Source organism: Etheostoma spectabile, chromosome 8 (assembly GCF_008692095.1).
Source record: "Etheostoma spectabile isolate EspeVRDwgs_2016 chromosome 8, UIUC_Espe_1.0, whole genome shotgun sequence".
In the NCBI taxonomy this organism is placed as follows: Eukaryota; Metazoa; Chordata; class Actinopteri; order Perciformes; family Percidae; genus Etheostoma; species Etheostoma spectabile.
Genome location: NC_045740.1, coordinates 35,784,280 through 35,811,464, shown reverse-complemented (window position 1 = coordinate 35,811,464; position 27,185 = coordinate 35,784,280). Strand labels below are relative to the sequence as shown.

General features: G+C 43.4%; 2 protein-coding genes across 9 annotated transcripts in view; both read right to left on the bottom strand.

Moving 5' to 3' along the window:
- The window catches only part of dusp8a (dual specificity phosphatase 8a), a 54,591-nt gene extending 47,122 nt beyond the window's left edge, over positions 1 to 7,469 (bottom strand). The window contains exons 1-2 of one of the 3 annotated variants that reach the window (XM_032523356.1): positions 7,161 to 7,469; positions 242 to 656 (exon numbers count right to left, since the gene is read on the bottom strand). In XM_032523356.1, the coding sequence (XP_032379247.1) occupies positions 242 to 478 (237 nt within the window). In that variant the 5' untranslated portion in view covers positions 479 to 656; positions 7,161 to 7,469. Of the gene's footprint in view, positions 1 to 241; positions 657 to 3,023; positions 3,238 to 6,909; positions 7,136 to 7,160 lie in introns of those variants that run through there. The other 2 variants (XM_032523355.1, XM_032523357.1) reach the window with 2 other exon arrangements.
- Positions 7,470 to 9,350: 1,881 nt separating this feature from the next.
- On the bottom strand, positions 9,351 to 25,289 carry ptpn5 (protein tyrosine phosphatase non-receptor type 5). 6 transcript variants are annotated; one of them, XM_032523918.1, is made up of 14 exons: positions 24,739 to 25,289; positions 20,780 to 20,928; positions 19,446 to 19,710; positions 18,764 to 18,886; positions 18,519 to 18,614; positions 18,121 to 18,377; positions 17,849 to 18,041; positions 17,295 to 17,379; positions 16,867 to 16,946; positions 16,558 to 16,695; positions 16,338 to 16,448; positions 12,567 to 12,727; positions 12,144 to 12,257; positions 9,351 to 11,956 (listed from the first exon to the last, which is right to left on the bottom strand). In XM_032523918.1, exons 3-14 carry the CDS (start codon positions 19,701 to 19,703, stop codon positions 11,863 to 11,865), a joined length of 1,710 nt encoding a protein of 569 aa, XP_032379809.1. In that variant the 5' UTR covers positions 19,704 to 19,710; positions 20,780 to 20,928; positions 24,739 to 25,289; the 3' UTR covers positions 9,351 to 11,862. The 6 variants fall into 6 exon arrangements, with proteins under 6 accessions (XP_032379809.1, XP_032379808.1, XP_032379806.1 ...); XM_032523917.1 differs by having other exon boundaries at positions 24,921 to 25,289; XM_032523915.1 differs by having other exon boundaries at positions 20,819 to 20,928; positions 24,739 to 25,288.
- Between the last annotated feature and the right edge of the window lie 1,896 nt (positions 25,290 to 27,185).

Genomic DNA, 27,185 nt, shown 5'->3' with positions numbered 1-27,185 from the left:
CTCGCCAGTTAACATGTTGGCTGTTCAATTTGTGGAAAAAACAAAAAACTAAAGGGAATTTTGTGCCAGATTGTTAAAATAGTTGGGATCCAGTGTCTTGACCTCATCAGCGAGGTGGAGGCTCGCCACACAGACACTTTGAATCTAGCCTGGCACTAAAAGGAAAGGCTCTTTAATCACTCGCATCACATCCCGCCACACAAAAAGCATCTTGTGTCACGTCTGCTGTGCTTTAACTCACCTTCACCTTGCCGTTGGGTTGCAACAGCTCGGTGACAGACACCTTGTCCTGCTGCAGTCGCCTCTTCACCAGCTTGGAGCAGCAGACGTTGACCGCGCCTTGCACGTGCGACGCATTGTACTCGGAAAACGTCCGGCTGTCAATCACCAGCAAACGGCCCGTTCCTCTCTGGATCAGGCTGGCCAGGCGCTTGATGTCCATGGCGCTCCGCTTAGTCGGCCCTTTCTCCCCTGCCATGATGTACGAGGTGCAGAGTGGTCACCCCTGGGTCACAGACACGAGGGTGGTGAGGGATGGGGCGTGGAGAAAGAGGAGTGGATGAGAGAGGGAAAGGTGGAGGAAGAGATGGGGAGGAGGAGGGGAGGTCAGTGGAGGAGGACTACCACCGAAGCAGGCGCTGAGAGATCCATGGTGCCTGAAAAAGGGGAGACAAAGAGAGCAGAAGAAGATTTAAAAAAAAGAATCACACTGTAAGAAAGCATGGCATTTAATGTTTTTTTTCAGTGCTAGTAGTGGCCAGCAGTGACATTCAAATGATGTCTGTTGTTGATGAGACAGCTGATCATCACACATGAAGGGCATGATCACCTCTCGCCCTGAGCTTCACTCCACTCTTTCATTTCCAAATCACACTCAAGTGCATATTGGATTTTTATGCATTTGTAATATCTTGTCCTGGCAGACGGGGAGCACATTGAATATTAAAAATAGCCACAATGCCAAACACGAATATAAAAAGTTATTTAAAGACTTAAAAGCCGACTGGATCATCCGCTGGGATTTATCAGTCCTGAGATGTGAAGGAATATCACACATCCACATACAAAGCCAAGACTTATGATAGACATGCACAACAATAAAATGCGTATGTGTGTGCGAGTGTGTCTGCGTAAGTGTGTGTGAGGGTTGGTTGTTGTTGATCGAAGGTCTATTGGTAGCTCATGAAACAGGAAACTGGGGACGTGAGATAAATTAAGACGGGGGAATTCAGAGAGCAGGTCTGGACACAGGCAAACGGCCTGTGTGACATCCTGTGTATGTGTGTGTGAATGTGAGTGTGAGTGTATGTGTGTGCGTGTACGTGTTACAGAGAGCCGTCCATAAACTTGATGAACTGCCTCCTCCTATCTATCACTACTAATCACTCTGATATTTTCCCTGCTCACATTCACCACAGCGCTTGTACATTTAATTTGAGACACACGCACATACATGAAATCATTTATCAGGGTTGAGAGACCAATGGCTGTCTGTGTGTGTGAGCAAAAATGTACACATGACCATCACAAAAAACAAGAGAAACTATAAATAAAAACGTTCAGGTAGAGGTTCTTTTCCTTTGGTCAACCGGGCGTCACACAACAAGCAACAAGGTCAGACTGTGAATGCAGTCGTGTTGTTTTATTCATCTAGAGGCACATGATGTCATAAAAAATGAATGGGCCTTCTCTTGTTTACCCCAAAGCCTAAATGAAGGTTTAACCATCGGTTGAAAAGGGAGAGTACGACATATATCGGTGTAGTAACTGATAGCGGAGGGAGATAAAGTAGAAAATCACAAAAGCGTTGATGCCATGATTAAACAGAAGAATCCCACTATAATGAATTATATCAGCAACACTAAGCCAGTGTCATAAATAATGGAGGGAATAGAGGACATGGCAAAAGAGCTAAAAAGAAATGTGTCATGTTATGCTAATTAGATAACAGAAGAGAACTGTCAATGTGAAGCGCAGAACAAGCTCAGAACAGTGGAGAGAGAGAGACAGAGAGAGAGAGACAGAGAGAGAGAGAGAGAGACAGAGAGAGAGAGAGAGAGAGAGAGAGAGAGAGAGAGAGAGAGAGAGAGAGAGAGAGAGAGGAGAGAGACTGTTAGTTCTGATTGGTAGACGTCCAGGCAGCTCTGCAACTTTTCACCTCTGTTCTCACACCACCGCCGTGGACAGAGGGGGAGGGAGGAAGGGAGGGGGGGGGGGGGGGGGGGATATCTCCAGCCTAGCAACACAGTCAGCTCAAGGTAAAGGGAGGGGCCATTTTTGGGAAGATGGAGCAGGGAGAAAATACAAAGAAAGACACTTAAAGATTGAAGCTGAGTGACAGAAAAAGTAGAGAAATTGCCAACACTCATAAACTAAGTTGCACTTGACGATCTGCACCAACCTCAGGATGTGGAGCAGGTCATGTGATGACATGAGTTGCAGTGACGTTAGTAACAGCGAGGCAGTGCATCATTCCTCTACTGATCCGCTAAATAATGCCGGCCGAGCCTGAACATAGATGCAACACATGCTGTTGCTGCTTGGCAACGCATCTTATGCAAGAGCAGCAGCACAGGAACATGGAAGAACATCTAGATGGACAGTAGCAACTGCCTGCACTATAAACACAGCCAGGCATGGGTGTGCAGACACAAACAAAGTTATAACTGACACATCTCGGGGAACTAAAATATAGGATAGTCAGTCCATAAAGACTGCACAAACATCGTTCAGAATATGCTGTATCCTAACAAAGCAACATAGATAAATACATGCAGTTAATCTGATCTAATCTGTCCGTGTCATAGTGTTGACTGGATGCGGATTTCTGCATTAACGCTTTCAGCAAAGCACGGTGCAGTGACCTGCAGCGGCACAGCACATGCTGACACGGTGACATTTCCCCACTTTCCCACAACGTGCACCCCGGCAGCCATTCTGCAGAATTATTTCGCCATATACCCTGATACAAACAGCCCTTGCATGCTCGATTACAACCTGCCCCATCACCTGTTATATCATACCTTATATGGCGCGGAGCCCTTTAGCCGAGGAGCTAACAACAACAGCTTCCTGGGGTGTGAATCTTTCTTTTTCCCCCGCAGCTGAACATCTGACGCTGCATATGTCTAATGGCGACTGCTCTCTCTCCCACCACCCGCCCAGCCTCTCTCCCTTTTTCTCTTTGAATCCCTCCTTCCTCCTCTATCCTTCTCTTTCTTGCTCTTGAGCAGTGAACGGGCACGGGGAAGGGAGGGGTGTGCAGGTTTACATGTGTGGTGGTAGCGGCGCGCTGCACCTCTCTACGCTGCGAGACCCTGAGCCTACGGACCCTGTTTGTGTGGACAAGATCGGGGAATGAAGAGAGCAGGAGAAAGTCAAGGAAACAGAGAGAAAAGACAGGACAGGAACATATCAGAATGTGGAAAGGGGCGCGAAATAGGACTAATATTTGTATAGAGAGGGAACACAAACCCCAGTATGCTTACTCAGCATAACCACCTCAACCCAACCCCTTATGCAAAACCATCTTTCTTCCCACATCAGGAACAATAAGGGGCAACAAGAAACAAGCTCCTCGCACTAAAATAGGCTCCAGCCAGGAGCTTGCAGTGAGGCTCTGGCTGAACAGAGGAAAACAAGTCGAGAGGAGAGAAAGCAGAGACAGCGTGTACAGGCCCGGAGCAGATTCTGTTGTTGCCATAGTAACAGCCCAGTTGGAGTGAGCAAGGGGGCACGGGGAGGGTGATGGTGATGGGATGCTACTGGTGCTGCTGATGCAGGATCAGGATAGGAGAGGTGAGAAAGCTAAAACTGACAATGCATTCCCTATTAATACATTAAAGTTAACATGTTCTCTGCTGGTTCTGTCTACTCTAGTGTGAGACAGCACAATTAGCATGACCTTCTATATCTGTGCTATATCTGTCTGGTTGAAAAACCCCATCCTTCTGACCACTTTTGCAAAAACCTGGTCTACGTGCAAACAAGTGCACATAGGCCAGAGATGTAGGCAGACTAGGTTGTGCATCTTAAAGAGAAACGGTGAAGTTCTACCTTGACTAAGCTGACGGCAGAAGAACCGGAGCAGAAGGTTCCTTTTGAAGGATTTTTGATTTTTTGTTGTTTTTTACCTGAGAACCCTGAATGATAACTACATGGATCGCAACCTACATTTATACGAGAGCCCGACCGATTAAGGATTTTTAAGGCCGATACCGATGCAAATATTTGGTTAATAAAAAATCTGATATGCCGATATTTTTTTTTTTTTAATCATCCAGAAATGCGTAACAAAACATGAACACATTTCCCTAACATTAGTTATTTCTAGTTATTTATAAGTTCTCACTAAAATAATATGATAATAATTTGTTTTATTGTCACAACACAACAGAGGAACATCAAATTGTATTAAAGTTCTGCTAAATAAAATGTATAAAAATACAAACTTAAGATATGAAATGTAAAGTCCTTTGAACAAAAACACAAAAATAATAATCAGTGTAGCCAACAGGGACGTCGTAGAGCGCCCTCTGGTCGACAGACTATGCAACGCCAACGCTCATAACATGGTTGACCGTCCGTTTTTATTCAATTTTTAAATATTTGTTTATCAGAATCATTTATTTGTCATTATAAATGATTCCGATGAATGAATATAAAACAAAAAACAATCGGACATTATAAATGTCGATACCGATAGGTTGGGAAATGCCTAATATCGGCCGATAATATCGGCCTGCCGATATATCGGTCGGGCTCTAATTCATACAGAACTTACACAACTGTCAACGCTAACCCGCTAACCGCTAATGTACAAAGTAAGCACAACCTTACCATTCTCATGTCTAACCTGCTGTGTAAAACAGCTGCAATACTTCTTTTTTTTTTTTTATAATGTCACAGAAATCATCAACAGACTTTATGGTTGCTCACTTTACAATTGATAATAAAACTTTATCTCCATAAAGTGGATAAAGCATGCAGAAAGGCGCTTCGTACTAAACCATGAGCTAAGCGTGATGACGGCTCCATAATGCCATATCAGACATCAGGGAGAGAGGGAAACTGGTAACCAACGCAGATGTAATACCATCCAGGTTATTCATTAACTGCCTGCATAACGTCACCTGTGGCCAGAGCCTCGAGCAGCCCGACATTAGGCTGGCTCTTCCTTTCATACAATGAGAGACATGGGTTGCTTGTTTAGACCACAAACAATGACATCATCGCAGCATCTCATGCCCTTTACTCCGGGACGCTGGCTCTCTCATGAACTAAAAGCTCGCGTGTGTGTGTTTACACACCGTCTCGTTGGAGTGCATGTGACCACAACAAGGGACTGCGCAGGTATTCGAGCCAACGACGTCAACACAAGCCTGCTGGGGGATTATTTCCACCAGGTGGAAAATTTAGTAAAAAGAATAAGAGTCTCTAATTCTGGTTACTAAATTCTGTAAAAGCTCTAATAAAGGCCGTGTTTTGGGTATGCTGATATGCCTTCAAAACATTGCTAGATTAATTATTAGGGAACTCTTCTGATAGGAGTACTTCTAACCTATTTCCTGAACTCCAGATAAGTTATTAGGTAACTAGTCTGATATGAGAACCTATTTCCTGACAGGCTGTGTTATTGATTTCCCAACCATATTAGGTCATATTTTTATATGAAATATGGGTTTCTTTTTAACCATATTACCACAAAAAATGGATTGGATTCCATACAACGCTCTTTGCAAATACAATTAATCACTTTCATTCCTCTGATCTTAACTATCAGTCAAAATAAATCATAATTTCTGCTTTTCTAACTCAAATATTAGTTATAATTTTATATAAATCAGGGTTATTGATCATGGATTCCAAAAGGTAGTGTAAAACTAGTGGTAGTAAAGTGGTGTTATTGAAAACTAAAAAAGAAAAAAAAAAGTCTGAAAAAGGGACCAAAAATGTCAAATTTCTGTGCATTTTTGACCCGGGAGGACAACAGAAGGGCAAAAGAGTGATTTGGTTATTCTCTAGAAAAAAAATAGATTTTAAATTGAGCATCCAGTTAGCAGCAAATCAATTTTTTGTCAATAGACTAATCAATGAATTGTTTCACCTCTAGTGAAGTCAGCTGACATCAGCTGGAGCTCTCTTAAAAACACGTATTTATGAATGCTTATATGTTGTGTAAAGCTATTAATCCAAGCAGCTGGATGTTAATAATAAATGTGTGTTTGTCACAAATAGTGACGGGCCTGACGTGTGTATTGCAGAAATTGCATTGGCTGACATGGAAGAAATAGTGCAACACGAGACTGTTGCATGGACATTTTCCAATTTGGAAAATCAATTTCTGGTCAGAGTCCTGGTGGAGCAATACTGTAAACAACATAACCAGGTATAATGCTGGTGCCCTTTAATCAATACTCTCCCAGCTGCTGGCCATATAAATAACTGGGACTACCCTGGACTCCATAACAATATGCAACCTGACATGAAATACACTGTAGGCTATGGCCTGTAAATAATAAATATGTGGAAAAATCCCTTGGTGAAAAAAAATATCCTCAGATATTGTGACCAAGAGATGGGACGCACAAAGACATGGATGGGACACTGTGGCCTGTGATAACATTGTCGCGGTCGCGCGCAATATAAATAAATCGACCTAGTTTTAGAAATAAGAATTTTTAGAACACTATGCAGACATCGGTCAGTGCACAAATAACATCAGGTAATGTTAAAGTACATATTTAAGAAAAGGTTCAGTATACGCGTTGTTTGGATGGGAAATCTGTCCTGTGTTGTTATGACGCGTGAATATGTCCGCATGCGATGATGAGCCACCCATTGATCGCACACCCCATAGGCTGAAATGATCATAAACAGAAAATATATAAAAACACGTATTCTACCTACCTTGAAAAAGTCGGACGGTAAACAATCACATGTCTGTCTGAGTAAAAGATTCGATAACTTCAGCCCAGACGGCTTTAATTCCCATGATAATACGGGCGCGCACATTAAAAAGGGGGGAGTGCATGCGCGCTGACAGACTCGCCGCAGCCGCGGGGGGCACGGGCACGAGCACAGACAGAAAGCTACCGCTGCTAGCTTAGAGGGTAGCAAGGCACTTGATAACAGCTACACACACAAACACGCGCACTTACCTCGGACTCCACGAAGCTCCTGGGTTATTTAGCTGGTCTCCATGTGTGAGGGGACAGCCGCGGTGTCTTCATGGGGCTGGCCGGTGTTTACCTGGCTGTGTGACGGGGGACAGTGCAGCTGACAGCGGGTGACAGCGCCAGGGACAAACAAGACATGAAGGCGCGGTGACAGCCTTCCTTCCGCCGTTTAACTGACCGAGATACGGTCAGCTCGTGGAGGAATAGATTAGCTTTGCTAGGCTAGGTATTAGCTAAAACGATTAGTGTGTGTGGTGTGTGTGTGTGTGTGTGTGTGTGTGTGTGTTGGGGAGGGGGGTGGGTAGTTACAGAAGGTGCACTTTACCACTTTCCTGAACTAAAGCGATGAGGTCATGGTCCAGTAGGGAGAGAAAAAAAAAGAGAAAAAATATGAGGTTGACGTCACCTCCAGCCAATCAGCACGAGCGGCTCAAGGGTTGGGTGACGTCAACGTGTTGATCCTCAGATTAAAGGGACAGTCCGCCTTTTTAAAGGAGACGCTCTTGCAGTGACTGGGCTGCTACTGAAATGATGCAAAAATACAACAACAAAAAAACAGATATAATATAACTAACAAAAAATTATTTAAAAAAAAAACATGCAGTCACCAAGCCGCCACTTGAATGATGCAAAAATACGACAATAACAGATATAATATATAATATAATCAACAAAAAAAAGTAAAAAAAAGAAAGAAAAGGAGACGTTCATGCAGTCATCGGGCTGCCACTCGATGCAAAAATACAACAATAACAGATAATATATAATATAATCAACAAAAAATATATTTTTTAAAGCAAATAAGCGTTATATTGTGATAAGGATTATATTACTTTGTTGAAGTTCTTAAAATAATTTTGCTTTGACGTATCTTGTTAAAATTGGCATTAAAACAGACAATGGCTGAATTGCGTTTCTACTGTATGCGTTAACACAAAGTCTGTTTTTGGCACAGATATTGCAACATGAAACATTTTCTTTATCTTGATTTAAAGGCCCTGCATGCCAGCACAGGTGTTTTTTTAATTACCCGGGCTAATTAGATCTCCAGTGAGGGGAAATTTGGGTGGGGCCATGCTGGGATTATCATGATGTCACTAATCTCTGTGTCCTAAAAATAAAAGAGGAGAGTGAGGAGAGTAAGGGGGATGTCAATCAAGCACAGTCAGTTTACAACGTTTGGAAAAACTCTGAGCGGACATACGTGAAGAAATTTAAATCAACATCTATTATGTAAGAGAATTAGATCAAGAATATTTCAGAAACATATTGAGATTTTAGATATGGTTTACAGAAATCCACATTGATTTATCAACAGTGTCACATTTGTACTTACCACTGAATACAACAGTTGTAATGAGTGGATGTTGGGTATTTGAATTCAGAATCATGAATTCCCTTTTGTTGAGTGAAAGCCTTTGTTCTGTGGCTCTGCCAGCTAAATGTGTCAGAGAGGAAGCAGATGAATGCAGGGTAAAAAAAATTGCAATTGCCAGCTTGTGTAATTATTACAGTGTATATACTGACACCTAGTGGTAGACTTCTTTAACTGCATTCATTTCTGCAGGTCTGGTAAACTTTTGTACCAGGGTACAAGCGGCTGAAATGGGTTTCCTCAGAAGGGGGGGGGGGGCGGGGGGCTGGCGTCTCCTTTAGAGATAGGGTGAGAAGCTCAGTCATCCGAGAGGAGCTCAGAGTAGAGCCGCTGCTCCTTCGCGTCGAAAGGAGCCAGTTGAGGTGGTTCGGGGATCTGGTAAGGATGCCTCCTGGGCGCCTCCCTAGGGAGGTGTTCCAGGCACGTCCAGCTGGGAGGAGGCCTCGGGGAAGACCCAGGACTAGGTGGAGGGATTATGTCTCCAACCTGGCCTGGGAACGCCTCGGGATCCCCCAGTCGGCGCTGGTTGATGTGGCTCGGGGAAGGGAAGTTTGGGGTCCCCTGCTGGAGCTGCTGCCCCCGCTACCCAATACCGGATAACCAGATGAAGATGGATGGATGGATGGTCTGGTAAACACACAGATAGCTTTGACATCATCGTTCCTTTAAATCTCAACGCTGTAATTTCATTACAACCTTTATATTTAAATTCGGACAGACAGTAGTTAGCTTTACTGATGCCCTGGTTTAAAATGATGTTTGTGTGTGATTGAGAGTAATAGAGACAGCAACACAGATTCATGAAAATCTACCTTTATTTAGATGCAAAAACTCACAACTTAAAGCAGTACTGTAGCAGGGGAGAGGAATACTGATTGCGGGTTGGTTGTATATCTCTGATTGTTTGGCTGTTTCATCATCCCAGTTTGGATCATCAGAGGAGGACCAGGTAAGCATTGAAACCAAGCACTTAAAAATGAAAGCGTTTCAGTTGAGTACACTGGACTTTATCAGAGGATTATGTCAAACGTCTGACAACAGATCGCAGCTTTTCTTATACATCCCAGTCCTATTTTCCTGTAAATTTGGCAGTTTAATTTGCTAAATGATTTGATTTTTGACAAATTGGTCTGAGGCCACACAGTTGACTCCATCTTCGGATAATGTTCATGACCTGATCTGATGCAAGATAGTCAAGATAGAAGTTGTTTGTGGTTTGTGTTACATAAAAAATTATCTTCACTGTTTTAGCTGCCTTACACATAGCAATTATTTCTCGTGTTGTCAACCGCGATTAGGCCTAGAGTCACAGATGGAATCGAGTGGGGACTGCGTAAAAACTCAGTCTGAGGTAAAAATCTCCAAGAAAAACGATAATAACATACACAGAAAGCAAAGCATACTAAAGCAAAGCCTAAAGGCATAAAGTAATAATACTGAAGACTGAACATAATCTATTTATTTAGTTTCTGTACTGTAAGGTAACTTAGGTAGGTCACATTTTGTTCTGTCAAATCTTGCAATATAAACCAATGGTTTGATCCACAGTATGAGCTACATTCCATCATGGTGTAAACGGAAATATACACAAGGCATCTACTCGAAAGGATTGTATCAAAATGTTCTAAAAATATCTCTGGTTGGTTTCACAAAAGCAAACTGTATCAAAAGCATTGGCCGAGAGCAAGCAATATAATAGGCGGTAACCCTTTTACACAACAAAAAGCAGGACAACCAATCACGTCGCTTTGATTGTGGACCTATGGAGTCCCATACAGCACATGCAATCCATTAAACTCAACACAATCAAAACACAGTACGGGAAAAAAAGAGAACTTTTACAGCTGAACATCAGAGACAACCGTAGTCGGTCTATTGTGCTTCATACAGATTAGGCCTGGCCTGTCTATGCAACAATCATGGGCTTCTGACTTCACGGATGTGTGTCAAGCTACTGTTGAAAAGCAGAGGCATCACGGAGCATGTAACTCTGAGGGCGGCCATGACAGCAATGGGACACTTAGAAGAAGACGATTAGCTTTATGTGACCATCCGTCATCAATTCATGGTGAACTTTTATTTGCCAAATTCCCAGAGCTTGGATCGGGCTTTGTATTTATTTTTCTGATTCTACGTCCGGCCTCTGTCCCCTCAGTGTCCCCGGCTCTGTGACGCCTCTGAGTGGCCTTTATGTAGGAGTTGTTTACTGTAAACATCACGGGCCGTGAGGACTGCACAGGCAGCATGGTAAAACTGTAATACTGCAGATAGCACAGAAATCCTAATTAGTTAATTAATAACCTAATTGTTATACATTCCTATGTTCCATAACATTGCACATGCCTTTAATGAACACTTAGCACCATGCAACCTGAAGATGAGGTGGCCCCTGAATGCATCAAAAGTTGAAACAGGCCTTCTGTAAGGATTTTGTACACTAAAAGTGAGAGTCAATGAAAAAATATGTTAGTTAGCTTATGTTTCATGTGCACTTTTACATATATACAATGTGTAATATTAGGCTGGCATTTGATAATTTCTGTAGATTTAAATTATGCTGGAAGATTCTGTAGATTCTAACTTATACTGTAAAAGGCCCTTATTATTGACACTAACTTTGGGAAGTGGACTTTGGATTTAATTCTTACAGTAAACTGAGAGCGCTGCCGGTGATCTGATTATACTCCTGTTTAACCTTTTAAAATTGTACATATAGTATGCAAGGGGGCTAAATAGGCTACTAAATGAAGCCTTGATGACTAAGACTTATTAAAGTGGCTGTTTTCAATATTCAGAAAAAATGTTGCCTTCACAGACCGTTGGAGTGGGACTTCCTTCTCTGCTCAGGACTCCAATACTCGCCTATGTCTTTACGTAGCAAATAGTTGTTTACTGCTTTATAAATCTTCTGAATATCGAGTTTAACCCCTTTAACAGTAAAGTGATAAAAAAACAATCTCAGCATTGCAAATGAAATGATATAAGGAGTGCGGGTATGGATTCATTTTGGGGTCTGAGTGTTAAGACTCATCAGGATTGTGTGGCTCAGTGACACTTAAGTGTCTGATCAGGATTTCTGGGGTCTCTCTCCAATCCCACCTCTTTTGTTTGTTCTGCTCAAAGACACACAGCACGCACACATTCCATGTCGACCTATCCAGTCCTGTCTAGGGTGAGATTAACATGGTTTGAATTTGTTAAAGGGTGAGATTGAGATGATGCTAGGTACAGTGGTGCATACCACCAGAGGCGGTAAAGTGTACAGTGGTGTGTCTCGGTCTGGGTGTGGCTGTGGATGTGGCGCTCACTTTACTCCTCAGCAGTGTGAGACAGCTGCTTCTCATACAGGCTGAGGACATGATGCACAAACTGGTACTGCTCGCTCGTCTGGATCATCCCACCCCTGAGAAACACACAGAAACACACGCAATATGGTTGATAGGTCAGTCTAGGACGTGTGAAAAGATTAACAATCAATAACTCTAGCTGGTGAATTAAACCTAGATCAACTGAAACTACATCAACCATGCTCTGTTCCAATGACAAAAAAAACTGTTTGATGCCAAGAACTGAAGCTGAGAATATCTCACCTGTCCAGACGGAGCTGGCAGGTGGTTCTTAGGATGTCAACCACACCCTCAGTCCTCAGCTGCTTGCAAAGGATGGAGGTGGCAATAAAGCAGCCTGTTCGACCAATTCCAGCACTGCGGACAAAAAAAGTTGGAAAGGGAAGCGAGAGAAAAAAAATTGGATGGATTGGTGTATTGATTTGCACTGATCCCATTCATTTGATTAACGCTAAATTCTCCCTGGGGAAATTAGACAGCAGAGGATTGGAATGGGGATTCTATAATAAAAACAGCAATAACATGGGTTTCTCTAATATGAAACAGGGAAATTTCCCCTATACATGTATATTATCAGCATAGGTTTATTCAATCAGCTCTCTCACTCACTCAACACATTTTTAACTCTTTATTCGTCCCCATTTCACTACAAAGCTACTTTTGTACCTGCAGTGGACAATTATAGGGCCACTGGAGGGCGGGGCTTCCTCTCGGGCCATTTCCACTTCCTGCACCAATTCCAGAAGAGGTGGAGCCTTGTCCGGAGTCTTCTGATCAGGCCACGAGGTGTACCAATACTGCCGCAGACTGCGCTCCTCTCCCCCACACTGACACACACACACACACACACACACACACACACACACACGGATGTGACCATGTTGCACACACATGTACTGTTCCTGGTACACTCTGAGAATGATTTCCGATCAGCTGTTGCTCTGCTAGCATACCGATAGTTACGTATTGTAACTCCAGATTCTATGTGTATAGGCGAAGCCCTCTAAGAGCTGTTGCTGTTGGGTTTATCCATTTTGCATGCTCAGTCGTGAAGATTTCTTTCGCGCCCTTGTGCTCCGCACGTGCCTCTATTTCGTCCGCAGTTACTGTATATTACAGGTGCGAGGCCAGAGATCTGTTCCCAACGTCAGCATTTTTCTTCAGCCAATGTTGGTGTAGCAGGTGGCCTGAATCTGAGGCTACGTTCACATCGCATGTCTTAAAGGTCCCATGGCATTAAAATTTCACTTGGGGATGGGGATAGGTGTAAACCGAGCCCTGGGTATCCTGCTCTGCCTTTGAGAAAATGAAAGCTCAGATGGGCCGATCTGGAATCTTGCTCCTTATGAGGTCATACAGGGCAAGGTTACCTCCCCTTTTTCTGCTTTGCCCTCCCAGAGAATTTGCCCCCATTAGGAGACATCATAGCTTTCAAATGAGCAAAGTAGCAGTTGGTCAAGGCCACACCCCCAACCTCCACCTTGCCCCCCCTCTCCTCCTCAAAAGCTACAGACTCAGAAATGGCACATACTAAGGAAAGCTCATTGTGGGACTGGCTCTAGTGGCTGGAATTCTGCACCAAGGCTGAATTTTAGGAAAAAGACTTCAGATACAGTGTTAGGGACCACTAAGGTCTATATAAAAGAGACTTCAGATACTGTATTAGGGAACCACTAAGGTCTATATAAAAGAGACTTCAGATACAGTATTAGGGAACCACTAAGGTCTATATAAAAGAGACTTCAGATACAGTATTAGGGACCACTAAGGTCTATATAAAAGAGACTTCAGATACAGTATTAGGGACCACTAAGGTCTATAAAACAGACTTCAGATACAGTATTAGGGTAGCACTAAGGTTATTGACATAAAAGTTGCATCAAATCCGCCTTGGTTGATCACACTGCAGCATCATTGAAAAGAATCAAACTTTTATATGAGTGTTCACACGACTTCTGAAGAAATCTGACCTGGTCAATTGACCCCCAAAAAATTGGATTTGGGCCACTTTTGCCTACAGCCTGAACATAGCCTTAGACGCCTATTCCTATACTCATAGAATCTGAAGTTACAATACGTAACTATCTTGCTGGTATCCTTAGGATTTAGCCGGTCCGTCAGTTGGTCCATGGGTGAAAACCGCTGTTCTTCAAAGTCTTCAAACTGCTTATCGCTGAAGAGAAATATGGAGCAGATCTCTGATCTTGTGGCTGTAATATACAATAACCGCGGACGTAAGAGAGGCCTGCGTGGAGCTCAAGGGCGTGAAAGAAGTCTTCGTGAGAGATAAACCCATTAGTAACACCTCTGAGAGGGAGAAGACTATATGAAATAGAACCACATGTTTACCTACATAGGCGTTGCTACTATAATGATAAACAAGACAGAAAAAAAGAGTGAGGGTTCTAAAAAATACTGTACTCATAATAATTATTATTAATCCAATAACATAAACAACAGGCTTTTAACTTCACAGTTATATAACGGTCCCTTGGTGCTTAGTAATCAGATGCAGGCTGCATTTACTGAATTGTCATGTTTGGCTTGCTAAGTGCCAATGTTCCCATGACCCCAAATTCAATATAAAACACCCGTCATGAGCACATGAAAGGAACTAAAAAGCACGGCAAACGTCAGGAACGTTGCGCTAACCCCCGCCCGACACACATGCCTGTGGTGATTCTATATGCAGGTTCACATAATGAAAATTGTTTGGTAAGTTGAGAACCCAGGAGCAAAATCTGGTCTGATGACAGACAAGTCTACACTACAGTGCTTCATGTTTTTATGATAAGGTCTAAAATCAATCTTGAGATCGGATGAGTGCACACATGTAATCACTTGAAAGAAGAATTTGAACTGAATCAGCTGTCAACACATGTACTGTAGGTACGAGTAATGTTTTAGATTTATTTGTGTTATTTCAACTGCTGGTTGAATTGCCATAAAGTGTGGCACACACACACACATTTAATTTCCCCTCAGGATGAGTTGTGTTAATTTTGGTGATCCTGTTTAGTGCTGTTCTCTTGTCAAAATTTGAATAATAATAGTGCAAGGGAAAATTACAATGTTTTCACTCTGTTGTTATGACACACAGGGTGAAGGGGCTGCCCATGGAAAGGCGCTCTGAGCTGTTGGGGTTCGGTGCCCTGCTCAAGAGCACCTTGGCAGTGCCCAGGAGGTGAACTGGCACCTCTCCAGCTACCAGCTCACCACCATACTTTGGTCAGTATGGAGACCTGAACCAGCGACCCTTTGGTTCCCAACCCAACTCCCCTACAGGCTGAGCTACTGCCACCCCAAATGTGTCAAATACATTGATTTATGACTAAATACCCGCAAAACTAAAGACATTCCCATCAGCCACAGCTCTAGGCTATTTTGTTTTGTGCTAATTTTTATATGCTAGCTTGCTAATAGGCTAAACTAGATGGAGAACATGGTTAACACCTGCCAAACATGTTGGCATTGTCAGTGTGTGTTACCATACACACTTACAGAGCCGCTAGTGTAGCTGTCACGTTAGACTCTTCGTTTTCTTGTAAAGTTTTTAAAGTCAATGCTTTGAACAACAGAAATTAAATTACATTCATCTCCGTTGTATTCAAAAATAAAACCGAAGGTATCTGCATAGCTAGGTACCACTGGAGATGATTTGAAAAATGATCAGCAATCCTGTGCAATGCATTCACCCTTTTGTGTGACATATTACAGCAGTGCTTCTCAAAGGGGGCGCATGGGAACTGGGGAACAGGCTTTTTTTTGGGCCGTACTAGTATAAAGTGTAATTGAGCATCCACTACAGTAGGCGGCAGTGGCGCTCTCATTGTTACTTCTGTCACGTTTGCGACAGTGCAACATTTTACGACTTACAAGACAACAGGTTTGCCTTGGTTAGCGGTGTTGAGTCAACAGAAAGCTCCGACTGCGTTCTGTCTGTAGCCTCCGTTATTCAACATTACAACCCCCAACATGAAAAAGTTTTTAACACGGATGAAAAGAAAAGCGGAGAGAGACAAAGATAATGAGACAAAAGAAAGTCACCCGAAAGCTAAGACGAGGAAATACGACAAAGCGTATTTAGCGCTTGGCTTCACCGTGACTACAGTTGGAGAAGAGGAAAGACCGGTGTGTTTGCTGTGTCTAAAAATGCTCGCAGCGGACAGCATGAAGCCAAATAAATTAGCGCGTCACTTAAATACGTGACACCCCAATCACGCCGTTAAGCCGCTAGAGTTTTTTCAGCGAAAACGTGCTGAATATTGCCAACAGTCATCCCGCATTCCTTAATGTAAATAAGGATAAAATGTTATGCAGAGATGGATAGTCACGGTGGGGAGGGGGGGCGCGAATAGTTTTCTTCTTGCTAGGGGGGGCGTAACAGAAAATAATTGAGAAGCACTGTATTGCAGTAACAGTCTTACTGTGTCTTACCTTCAAAGTAAACACCCTCAGACTGTAGTCATCCTCCTGGGTTACGCTGACAACGGTGATCTTGATGCCCTCATGGGTCACAGTGTCCTCGGGCCAGTACTCTGCACATTTCTGCAACACAATGAACGCTCATGGGATATTTGTACCCATCCCAATATCCATCATCATCATCATCATCATCATCATCATCATCATCATCATCGTCATCATTCTGTCTGACCTCGTTTTTTTCCTCCAGGTTGGTGATCATCACTATTATTGGGCTTCTCTCCTGCCACACCATCCTCCAGAAGTCTCCCACAGTGTTCACGGTGGGACCCTGGGTGGCAATGTAAGCACATTCCTCATCCCCGTAGCCCTGCACACACACACACACACACACACACACACACACACACACACACACACACGGTCATATACAGGTATCTGTTCCTAGGAGTCCATGGAGAATGAATAAGGTTACAGTGGCTACATCATAGATATGTGCTGGAGCAAGACTTTGCTTAGAAATACACACATTTTCACTTACTTTGAGATAATTGGCATTGATGTAAGTGCTGAGGAAATCGTCTTCATCCTGTGACTTCAAGATCACTCTGCTGTGTGTATCTGGACGTGGACAGTGTTAGATCATCATGAGAAAGAGTGACAGATGGGTTGTAATTCAAAGAGATGACAGAAGAAGAAGATGTGAAATGATATTCATGCATTCACACTGTATTACCTCTTACATCTCGGTTTACTACAAGGCTGGTTTGTAATATTTTGTGTGCTGTGTCTCCCTGTGTGAGTATCAATATTTTTCTGCACAGAGACAGACCTTTTACAAACCCATCTGAGCCAAATTAGTTGATGAGTTTGTGAAATTATTTAAAAAAAAGCAGCACAACAATAACAAAAAAACTGCATGATTTTTTTTTCAGTGACTGTTCCGACTCTAGGTGCAGCTGTACTCACTGGGTAAGATGGTTTTGTAGCGGTTCTTTCTCACCAGCCCTGGGTAGTTGTACTCCTTAGGGTCCACAAAGTTCATGGGAGTTTCCTGCCAATGGACACAGAACAATGAGTGCAATAACAATCAATCCTTGCAGAAATGGAGGGAAAGTTCTAACCATGCCTTCTACAAGGAAAGAAAACATTCAAAAGATAATATCCAACATTAAGTCATCCACTGCCCTTCACTTTAATCTGACGTCTAAATGTATGAGATTCAAATTCTACGGACAACTTGTGTGTGTTCTTGAACGCACATCTTTCTGCCTGGCAGACACTGAAATCCTCTGTGGGTTTTCGTTTGCAAATAAGCCTGTATCTATCTTTCCTTCGCCCACTAACAGACAGTGGAAAAGCTTACGGGTGTGTGCAGAGCTCCGCTGGGTGTGTATGTGTGGGTGTGTGCATTTCTGCCTGTGTCTGTGTGTGTCAGTTTACGTATTTTCCGGCGAGTCTCAGTTCATCCCTGTTAATCTAAAGCGTGTAGGTGGGTGAGCTGCTGCTGTTGTTGCGCTCACATAAAACTCAGCCTGCAGGCTCTGGTCATCCATGGCCCGTTTGTGTAGCAGGGCAGGGGTCAGGCTGTGTGTTCCCTGTCGGAGGTACTCCTTTGCGGTCTGGTCTCTGGGGGAGAGCTGGGCTCCGTAGCCATAGGGCTCAGTGCAGCCTGGTGTACACATGTCCAAGGTCAGCGAAACGTTGGAGCCCCTCCTGTATGATACATTGTACATTATGTGTTTTTACCCATCTGCTATTTGCAATATGGATTTGAAATGCAGCCGAGTCTAACCTCTCCTGAAGGCCCACTGAATTGACAGTGAGGGTGGCGGCGTCTCCCTCCGTCTTTGAGTCAGCGCCTATGTCAAACACGGGCGTCTGCGGCACAGGGTCCATGTCCAACAGGTCCTCCTGAGCGTCCGTCCACTCGGACAGGGTGAAGGAGGGTTGGCGGCTCACAGACTGACGTCGATCACCAATGTCCTGCAACACTGTTCTTGACGACCACAACCCAGTGCCGTAACGCCACTTACACACCATGTGGATGACCTAGGGAAAGGTTAGTTGGTTATTCCTTCATGGGAAATAACAATAATTCAACATCCAACATTATCACATTCATGCCGAAATTATCAAATGTTGCACAAATAAGTTCTGGGTGGGAATTGAATGGGTCATCCAGTCTTTTACCATGATAACACAGATGGCCACTCCCATGCCTGCAGTTCCATGGACAATCCAGTTGCCCTCTTTGGTGTTCACAACCTCCCTCATCAACACCATAGACTGGCCAGTGCAGAGAGAGAAAGACAGGGGAAGAGGCAGTTGGACACAACCAACACTAGAATCAACATATCTTCAGGGTTTTCTTTTTTTCTTGCACTCTCCCTCCAAAACAAACAGCTCTAAAGGTCACATTCAGGGCCGACACTTACGTCCATTCCAAAAATTGGGTGGAAGGGTAAGATGAAGCCAAGGTAGAAGTCGATGACCTGCAGGGCTTTGTAGATGGAAGAGAAAGGTCCATTTCCTTCCACCACAAAAAACACCCAGTACCCCTGGGAGGACAGAGCAAGGGAAGGCAGATTGTCACTGTGGACTCTCCAGTCATTAATGCACTGGTAACCACGTAGCACAGTGGTTGCTCTCATGTAACAAGTGAGCAAAAGGGGAAGAAAAGAAGATGGCCTATTACGCAGGCATAGAAAATATGTAATTTGACCACATGCTGTCTGGTGTAATAATCATGGCGACGTTTACAAGGCTCTTTTTTTACATGGTAATGTTGCACCTGTGCTTTTTTGCTCATAATGAATCAAACATGAACTCACCAGAGACAGAGATTGGAAGAGGGAGAGAATACTAAAGAGGTAAAAGTACACTGTCGACTAAAGCACTTTGGAGAATATGACAATCTTATTATTTTGAGTGTCATTTGCATTGCTAATGTTGCAATTGCACGATTTTTTGTACTGGTCTGCATTTCAGGCTGAGCTAAAAACCCAAACTTGTGCAGGAAGGTAATCTCAATTTGAATCTAATTCAAAGAAGACGTTCGAGTGAAATTCAAACAAGTCATTTTTTAGATTATTTTACGATTTACGTCCATTCACGTACCGTGACTTGGGAGAGGACGAACAGTGCAGCCCAGCAGTGGATCTCAATCACCAGCGCACACACCTTGTGCATAAACACTTCCTCCTCCTTCCCTGCGGGTCCATCTTTGCATTTTGGGAGCCCGTCTTTTTTAAGTGCTCCGTCGCCTATTTTATCCGACTTTGGGGGCTCATCCAGCCAGACGGGGTCTTCGTCAGGCCTCAAGAAGATGGAGTCCTCGGTGTGGGAACGGGTGGAGCTGCTCAGCCGGCGGGTCATGATCCCCCTGTTAAAGAAGGTTTTCAACAAGTCTTACTTCTTTCCTCACTAGACTTTTACAACCGGATTCTGACTGTTTTTACATGTATTAAATGAAAATCTAACAAAATACTGAGAGAATATGAGTAATGAATATTTCGAAGAATGTAAATATACAGGATTATAGCCAATGCTAAGTTCCATCCTTAGTCCCTGACAGGTTGATGGTCCTTAGAAGTTAATTTAAATAAATAAAACAAATCAGATTTGAACATCACGATAAAAAATTACATAAATTACAAATGTAAATTTAGATGTAAAATGGTGGCACAGAGTGTGTGCTTTGACCCTGTGTAAACACAAAAAGACCAATACGGGTAGTGTTATTTTATGATTTTATACTGTGTTTGAGACGTCTGTCGTGGTGTTAGATTACATGAACAGAATTTACATAAAGACAAACTTCCCAACTCCAGAAAATAAAGGGTTTTAATTACAGCAAAAGTTCAATTACGTGCTAGCTGTGTGTGTCAGGCTGTGTGTGTTTGTCCGAATGTGTGTTTTTAAATGAGCGTGTATTATGCGAGAGAACGAGTTGAGTTTATTCCACAGGCCTATTCAGATGTGCAGCTCTCATCTCCGGATCCTCTCCTCCCTCAGATTGGACTCTATTGTGTGAATGATGAATTTGTATGTGTGTGTGTGTGTGAGTGCGTGTGTGTGAGAGAAGCTCTATTGTGGAGAGATGAGTCAGGGGTAGCGTGTTTACAGCCCTGTCCGTCACCTTGGCAACAGAGTGGCTCTCATCCCTCTCATCCGTCCTGAGCAGTATCGTCTACTGACACACACACGTACACACACACACACACACACACACACGGCCGTCTGGATCAGTCAGCAGTGTATTCAAAGGTGTTTTGTACATTTGGCTGATTACCACCACGTTGAGTGTGCGGATGTGTGATTGCGGGGGCTCGTGAGAGTGGTGGTGTAGTGCGCACTTTTTATCTAAATGCGTTGTTGATGTCTAAATTTGTCATGAGTGAGTTTGGAAGTTTTCATCAATGACTACCAACCCGCAACGCAGAATGACTTACCAGTTGGCTTACTGGAATATCAAAAAACTGTAGATTCACCTATGATAGATGGCAGGGAACTGGGGAGGGAGTCAGATCACATGATCAAGTTAAATCCTGTATCCTGTGGCAACCGCCCAATATCAGCCATTGTGTGGCCCGAGTCAAATCTGGAGGACAGAAGACAACAGCCAAACATTACATCTTATGTGTAAGGGAAAGAGAGACAAAACAGGAGTCATCAAAACATCTTTTCACACAGAAATAAGGTTGGGAATCCTATTATATGTAAAGATGGATCCGAGTAGCACCCATTTCAGCTCCCAGCTGTGATTTCATGAGCGGAGGATGGTGATGTAAGGTGACACAGTAAACTGTCAATATTTCTTCCCCTCTTTCGTTCTCCTCGGCTCGCTCCCTCCCTGCGAGGCGGGGGTGATTGGAGCCAGACTAAGCAGACACCCTCAGAAATACATTCAGATTGCTCCAGTCACATCAGTATGCATGAAGTCAAGCCTTCTCTGCTCCACTCTTGTCTCCCTCTTCCTCTCCTTCTGTGCCACTGGACACTGTTGAACGAATGAGGTGAGCTCAGCAGAATGTGAGACCACACCAGTATCAGGAGCTGTGTCTCTGTGTGTGTGTGTGTGTGTGTGTGTGAGGGTGAGAGAGAGAGAGAGAGAGAGAGAGAGAGAGTGCAGGTGTTGAACAGAGGGGAGCTGAATTGAGTCCTTTCTTGCTGCTGCGAAGGTGGTTTTGAAGTGATGACGCCAGTTAGCCCGGCCCGTTGTCATGGCAACGTGCATACATACAATGTACACACACACACACACGCAGATATATAATTTGTTCCATAAGAGAAGCTGAGAAAGTTCAGCGTGCTTCAGTTGTTTTTAAACAATAGATGGACAGGTGAGTGGATGAAGGGATGAATGAAAAGCAAGGCAGCCCTTTTTTGTGTGAAGGTTGTCTGAGGCAATGACGCAGTGAGGTTGACGTTGGGTAACTGTGGCAACCAACGTACTGTAGCACTCTCACACACACACACACACACACGCACACACACACACACTGTCTGATAAATGAAAAAAACATACATCTGCACTGGGAGAGCAGTGACAATATTCATGTTTGTCCAAAAACAGTTTGCCACTCTTAGCTTGAATTCTTTGAGGTATCTTTGTTTTTCTTTGTTGGCTGCTAGTAATGCTTGCTTGGTAAATTCTTTGGTACATTTAACCAGGACTGTAGCTCTGATTTTAAAAAACCTGAGGTCATAAGTTCAGAACTTTTGGACAAACACTGGAAATAAAGACTCAGATTCTGTAAAACATAAGTTTTCAACGGTTAAACGTCCAAATATGGTCTGTATTTTATTTCCCAACATGCCAGGAATTGTGGTACTAAATCATTAAATTATTTCTAGGCCCAAAGGTAGCAGAATTTATAGAAAATACTTAAATCAGAACATAAAATGGAACATCCCAGCCTCTCCGGAGAACATTACCTCTGCTTCCTACCGGTCCTACTGGTCCTGCCTTTTACCCTTTAACAAACTGTGTTTCTCTTTTGTTTCCCTTTTAGAGCTTTGAGATAGTTCAAATTGCCATTTGGCACACTGTAAGTTTCAGTTTCATATATAAGTTTCACATATATTCTATCTCAGCTTGTTCCAGCTACATAGCTATACATAGAAAGCTATATGATGTTAACACTGAGAAAAACCTCAAAGCAAGACTCATGCTCCAACCATCAAATAGAAATATTCTAAAATGCAGGTGTCTCATTCTAAAAGTAGGTGTTTATTGACAAATGTAGGTGTGTCAAATCCTGGTCAGGCCAATTACATCGCGTATAGAGTAGGTGGGCGGGCTCAACATGAGGACAGCAGAGCTGCGATGGTTCCGCGTGGATTTCCTGCTACTTGAAAACAAAGAAGACTGTCTTTCGAATTGGCTTTGCGTCTCTGGAAGACCTGGAGTTAAGTCATTCTGAAAAAAGGTAGATGTGTTCGGTGTTTTGCCGACCGGATACGGGAAAACTTGAATCTATCAACAAGCGGTGCTCTGGTTGGTTGGCGCGCTATCCTATTGCGTGCAGAGGGAATTTGAAACAGCCGTTTATCCCGCCCCTCGGGTTGAGCCCTGCCAACGGTGAGCTCCCAGACCCGACATCTTGATGTGGATCTGGATTGTCAGGCTAGTCTTGTGCATCATTTTGTACACATTTCTCCAAAATTGAACCTACTTTGACACACATATCTGGAGTCTGTGGAAACGTTGGGATCCCAACTAATATTTAAGATAATGCCTGTGGGTTTGAACAATGATCATGGTTCTTAACAAGTGAAATAAAAAGCTGTTTTTAGCCAAAACAAAATGTTGCTGTTGATTGTTGGGGAGCTCACAACACACACTAACGTTGAAAATGGAAAATTACGCAAAATCTGAGATTGACAATACCGAGTTGCAGTAACACGCTCAACATTAGAGTGTAGGGAAGCAGAGTGACTCTAGAATAAAGTCCCTTTGACGGTCTAATGTTAAGTAATCTCCAATTAGCAATGACACCACATAACAAACAAAGGTAAGCAGATTAATGGAAAATACGTCAAACCTGGAACTGATTCAGCCTCATTCCTCACTGAAGGTCTGCTGTCTTTGGGTCCTTACAAACACCACCCCCTCAGTCTTCAAATAGAGTACGTGTGTAGTGTTTCCATTGATCTGCGTGCATTTAAAGCACCCAACAGCATCCAGCTGAGTCTTTAACGGAGCCGTACAATAAGCCCCAACAGAACCCAGGGACCAGGAAGGACTGTCCGCTGACAGCTGTGTTTAAAGCTCTTTCCATGCAATCAGGAACAAGGGGAATTAATCTGGTTTATTTATTTTTCTTTTGGTGACAGCTGGCTTGTGTATTAATGGATATTCCTAATGCTTCAAGTGTCCATCTGGAAAAATTTTCTGTTCAAATCTGCTTTTCTACTCTATTTTTTTAAATATATGGTCAGGATTTGTTTTGCTTTGTCCCCGCCATTACGGAGAAAATCTCGCGTACAGCAGCATTTTCAGGTAAATCAAAAGTCAGGAGTGAAGTATCGAGCGCGTCGTTGGAGTGCTGAATGTGGCGGGGGGGGGGGTTGAGGTAAGCGGAAGCTCTTACTGAAAGTGATGATGGGATGGTAACGTGAGATAAAGTCATGAGGGCCAAGACCTGCCTCATCAACCTTTCTCTGTCACACACATACACACACACACACACACACACACACACACACACACACACACACACACACACACACCATAACATCTTGATATCAATACACACATAAATCTCACAATGACCTTACAATTAAATACCCAGCACGCCTGCAGCTTCCTTCTGTATATCACAGAGACAGATAATCTATGAGCTTTATTGTTTACACACACTCCTACGATCTCTTGCAGCATCTCCAGGGGCATTCCAAAGAAAAATGTCATTACTGTAAGACACTGTATAAACTTACAATTCAGCCTAAGCTAAACTGTATGAATAATTGAAATGTGCTGCATAGCGAATTGATTTACAGGCTTGCTCGAGATAAATTTGACAAAGGACAAAGGATTGTGTTACATGATTGCACTGCATCAAAACACCAGTCCAGGAATGGCATTCTCTGGCCGTCATTCATGCTAAAACAAAACACCATTCATATCACGTACATGGCTACGGTGAGCTAGAGCGACCACAAAGTGCAGAGCTGGATGGATTAGTAATGAATCACCCGGGGAGGTGGACTGTTGCATCTCTCTCTGGTAACTCCCACATTGTCAAAGAGACATATTATAACACAGAGGATATCAAGCTTTGAATAACAATAGATTGGAGAGGAAACCCACAGAACCGCAGCAAAGAACCAACCTGTTGGCAAACGATCAGTTTTAATAATCAGAAAATGAACACGCACACACAGAGGCAACATAACACATCCCTACCTTTTCACAGGCAGAAAAGCGCAGCAGCCATATGAACCGTGGGGGCTTTGCTGAGGAATTGGTATTCACCTCATGTCACACAGCCATGGAGGGGGGAAAGAGGGAGAGACATGGGGAGTAGAGGAGGGCTGGAACAGTCACTCACCCAGAGATTTAAGTCTGGTTAGGATAAGTCCTCTTACCTGGCTGAGCCCGTCTTCACATCGCCATCTGCCGCTCTGCTCCCTCTGCTCTCTCTGAGCCAAAAACCAAAGAGCCAAACACCAAGAACCACGCCAATCCCTTTGGCGCTACTCAGTCTGGGAGAATAAGGAGAAAGGACGGAGTGACAGTAAGAGGCAGAGGATGTGTGTGTGAGGGTAGGAGACACAGAATCTACGAAGGTGGGTGTGTGTGTGTCTCTGTGTGAAAGAGAAATAGAGGTATGAGAATTCTGATGGGTTTTCTTTTGTTTGTATCCTGGCGGAGAGAGAGATCCACAGGCAGCAGCTTCGTCTAGGTATATGCAGCAAGAGGCTGTACGGTAGCCTTGGCAACAGAGCCAGAATAAGGGAGAGCGAGCGAGGGAGCTGGAGAGCGAGAGAGAGAGAGAGAGAGAAAGAAAGAAAGAGAGAGAGACTGTCTGTGTTTGTATTAATCATATTGTGGCACATAAATCTATTCACACAGTCACATTATGGGAACTCACCTCCAAGTTGGAGTTAAAAGATGAGGTTGGAGATATTCAATATTTTAATTAAAACCAACAGCAGATTTATTCTACTATTATAGTAGAATAAAGTATTTAGTATTGTGTCTCCAAAGCCTGATATGTATTATTCTTCTGTGCCACAGACCTTGTTTATCCCCCCGAAAAACATAAAAAACCCATCAATGAGCCATGATGCTGTACTGGGATACATGCTCCTTTATTACCATTAACATGGGGTTGTTATTTTGACTCAATCCCACATACCACATTTTTTCATTTTCATTTAATTTGTTATACAGGAAAGTTAAAAGTAACATTACATTACAATATAAACAGGCCTGACTCAGTTTAAAAACGGGTTTCCAGCAGGTTCCTGTTCTGCAAAACGTGGTTACAGCACGTCGTGACAGAAACATTTGTACAGGACATCGATATGGACTAGACAGATTCGGACAACTAAAACAACAATGCAGTTTTTGCACACGAGGACAGAAACATTTGAACAGGACATCAGCATGGGCTAGACAAATACAGACAAACAAGGCTTGGACAATACATGAACAATTAATGTGTGCAAGTGTAAATGTTAAGAAGGAGCTGTTTGTATGGCTTTTTAAAATATGTGATGGATGATAGTTTTCTGATGTGATGGGGAATGGCATTCCAAATATTGGTTTGTTTACATAAAGTTTCTGATTCAACTTTTTTGTTTAGTCAGACACGTGTTCCCGGTATGTAAGATGCGAATCAAGTAGCACACCAAGATATACACTCACCGGCCACTTTATTAGGTACACCTGTCCAAACTGCTCGTTAACACTTAATTTCTAAGCAGCCAATCACATGGCGGCAATCAGTGGCATTTAGGCATGTAGACATGGTCAAGAGAATCTCCTGCAGTTCAAACGAGCTCAGTATGGGGAGAAAGGTGATTTGAGGACTTGAACGTGGCATGATTGTTGGTGCCAGAAGGGCTGGTCTGAGTATTCAGAAAACTGCTAATCTACTGGGATTTTCACGCACAACCATCTCTAGGGTTACAGAGAATGGTCCGAAAAAGAAAAAAACATCCAGTGGAGCGGCAGTTTGTGGGCGGAAATGCCTGTTGATGCCAGAGGTCAGAGGAGAATGGCCAGACTGGTTCGAGCTGATAGAAGGGCAACAGTGACTCAAATAACCACCGTTACAACCAAGGTGGGCAGAAGAGCATCTCTGAACGCACAGTACGTCGAACTTTGAGGCAGATGGGCTACAGCAGCAGAAGACCACATCGGGTGCACTCTGTCAGCTAAGAAAAGGAAACTGAGACTACAATTTGCAACAAGCTCATCGAAATGGACATAGAAGATTGGAAAAAAACGTTGCCTGGTCTGATGAGTCTCGATTTCTGCTGCGGACAGTCGGATGGTAGGGTCAGAATTTGGCGTCTACAACATGAAGCATGGATCCATTCTGCTTGGTATCAACGGTTCAGGCTGGTGGTGGTGGTGTTCATGGTGTGGGGGAATATTTCTTGGCACTCTTTGGGCCCCTTGGTACCAATTGAGCATCGTTGCAACGCCACAGCCTACCTGAGTATTGTTGCTGACCATGTCCATCCCTTTATGACCATAATGTACCAACTTCTGATGGCTACTTTCAGCAGGAAATGCGCCATGTCATAAAGCTGGAATCATCACGACTGGTTTCTTGAACATGACAATGAGTTCGCTGTACTCAAATGGCTCACCAGTCACCAGATCTCAATCCATTAGAG

Excerpts from the sequence above, each read along its gene's own strand:
- ptpn5 (XM_032523918.1), bottom strand. The coding sequence starts at position 19,703 with ATGACCCGCCGGCTGAGCAGCTCCACCCGTTCCCACACCGAGGACTCC. Across the intron at positions 17,380-17,848 it reads GCCTGCAGGCTGAGTTTTAT|GAAACTCCCATGAACTTTGT; the intron begins GTGAGCGCAACA and ends GTCCATTGGCAG. Across the intron at positions 11,957-12,143 it reads TGCCAGCTCCGTCTGGACAG|GGGTGGGATGATCCAGACGA; the intron begins GTGAGATATTCT and ends TGTGTTTCTCAG.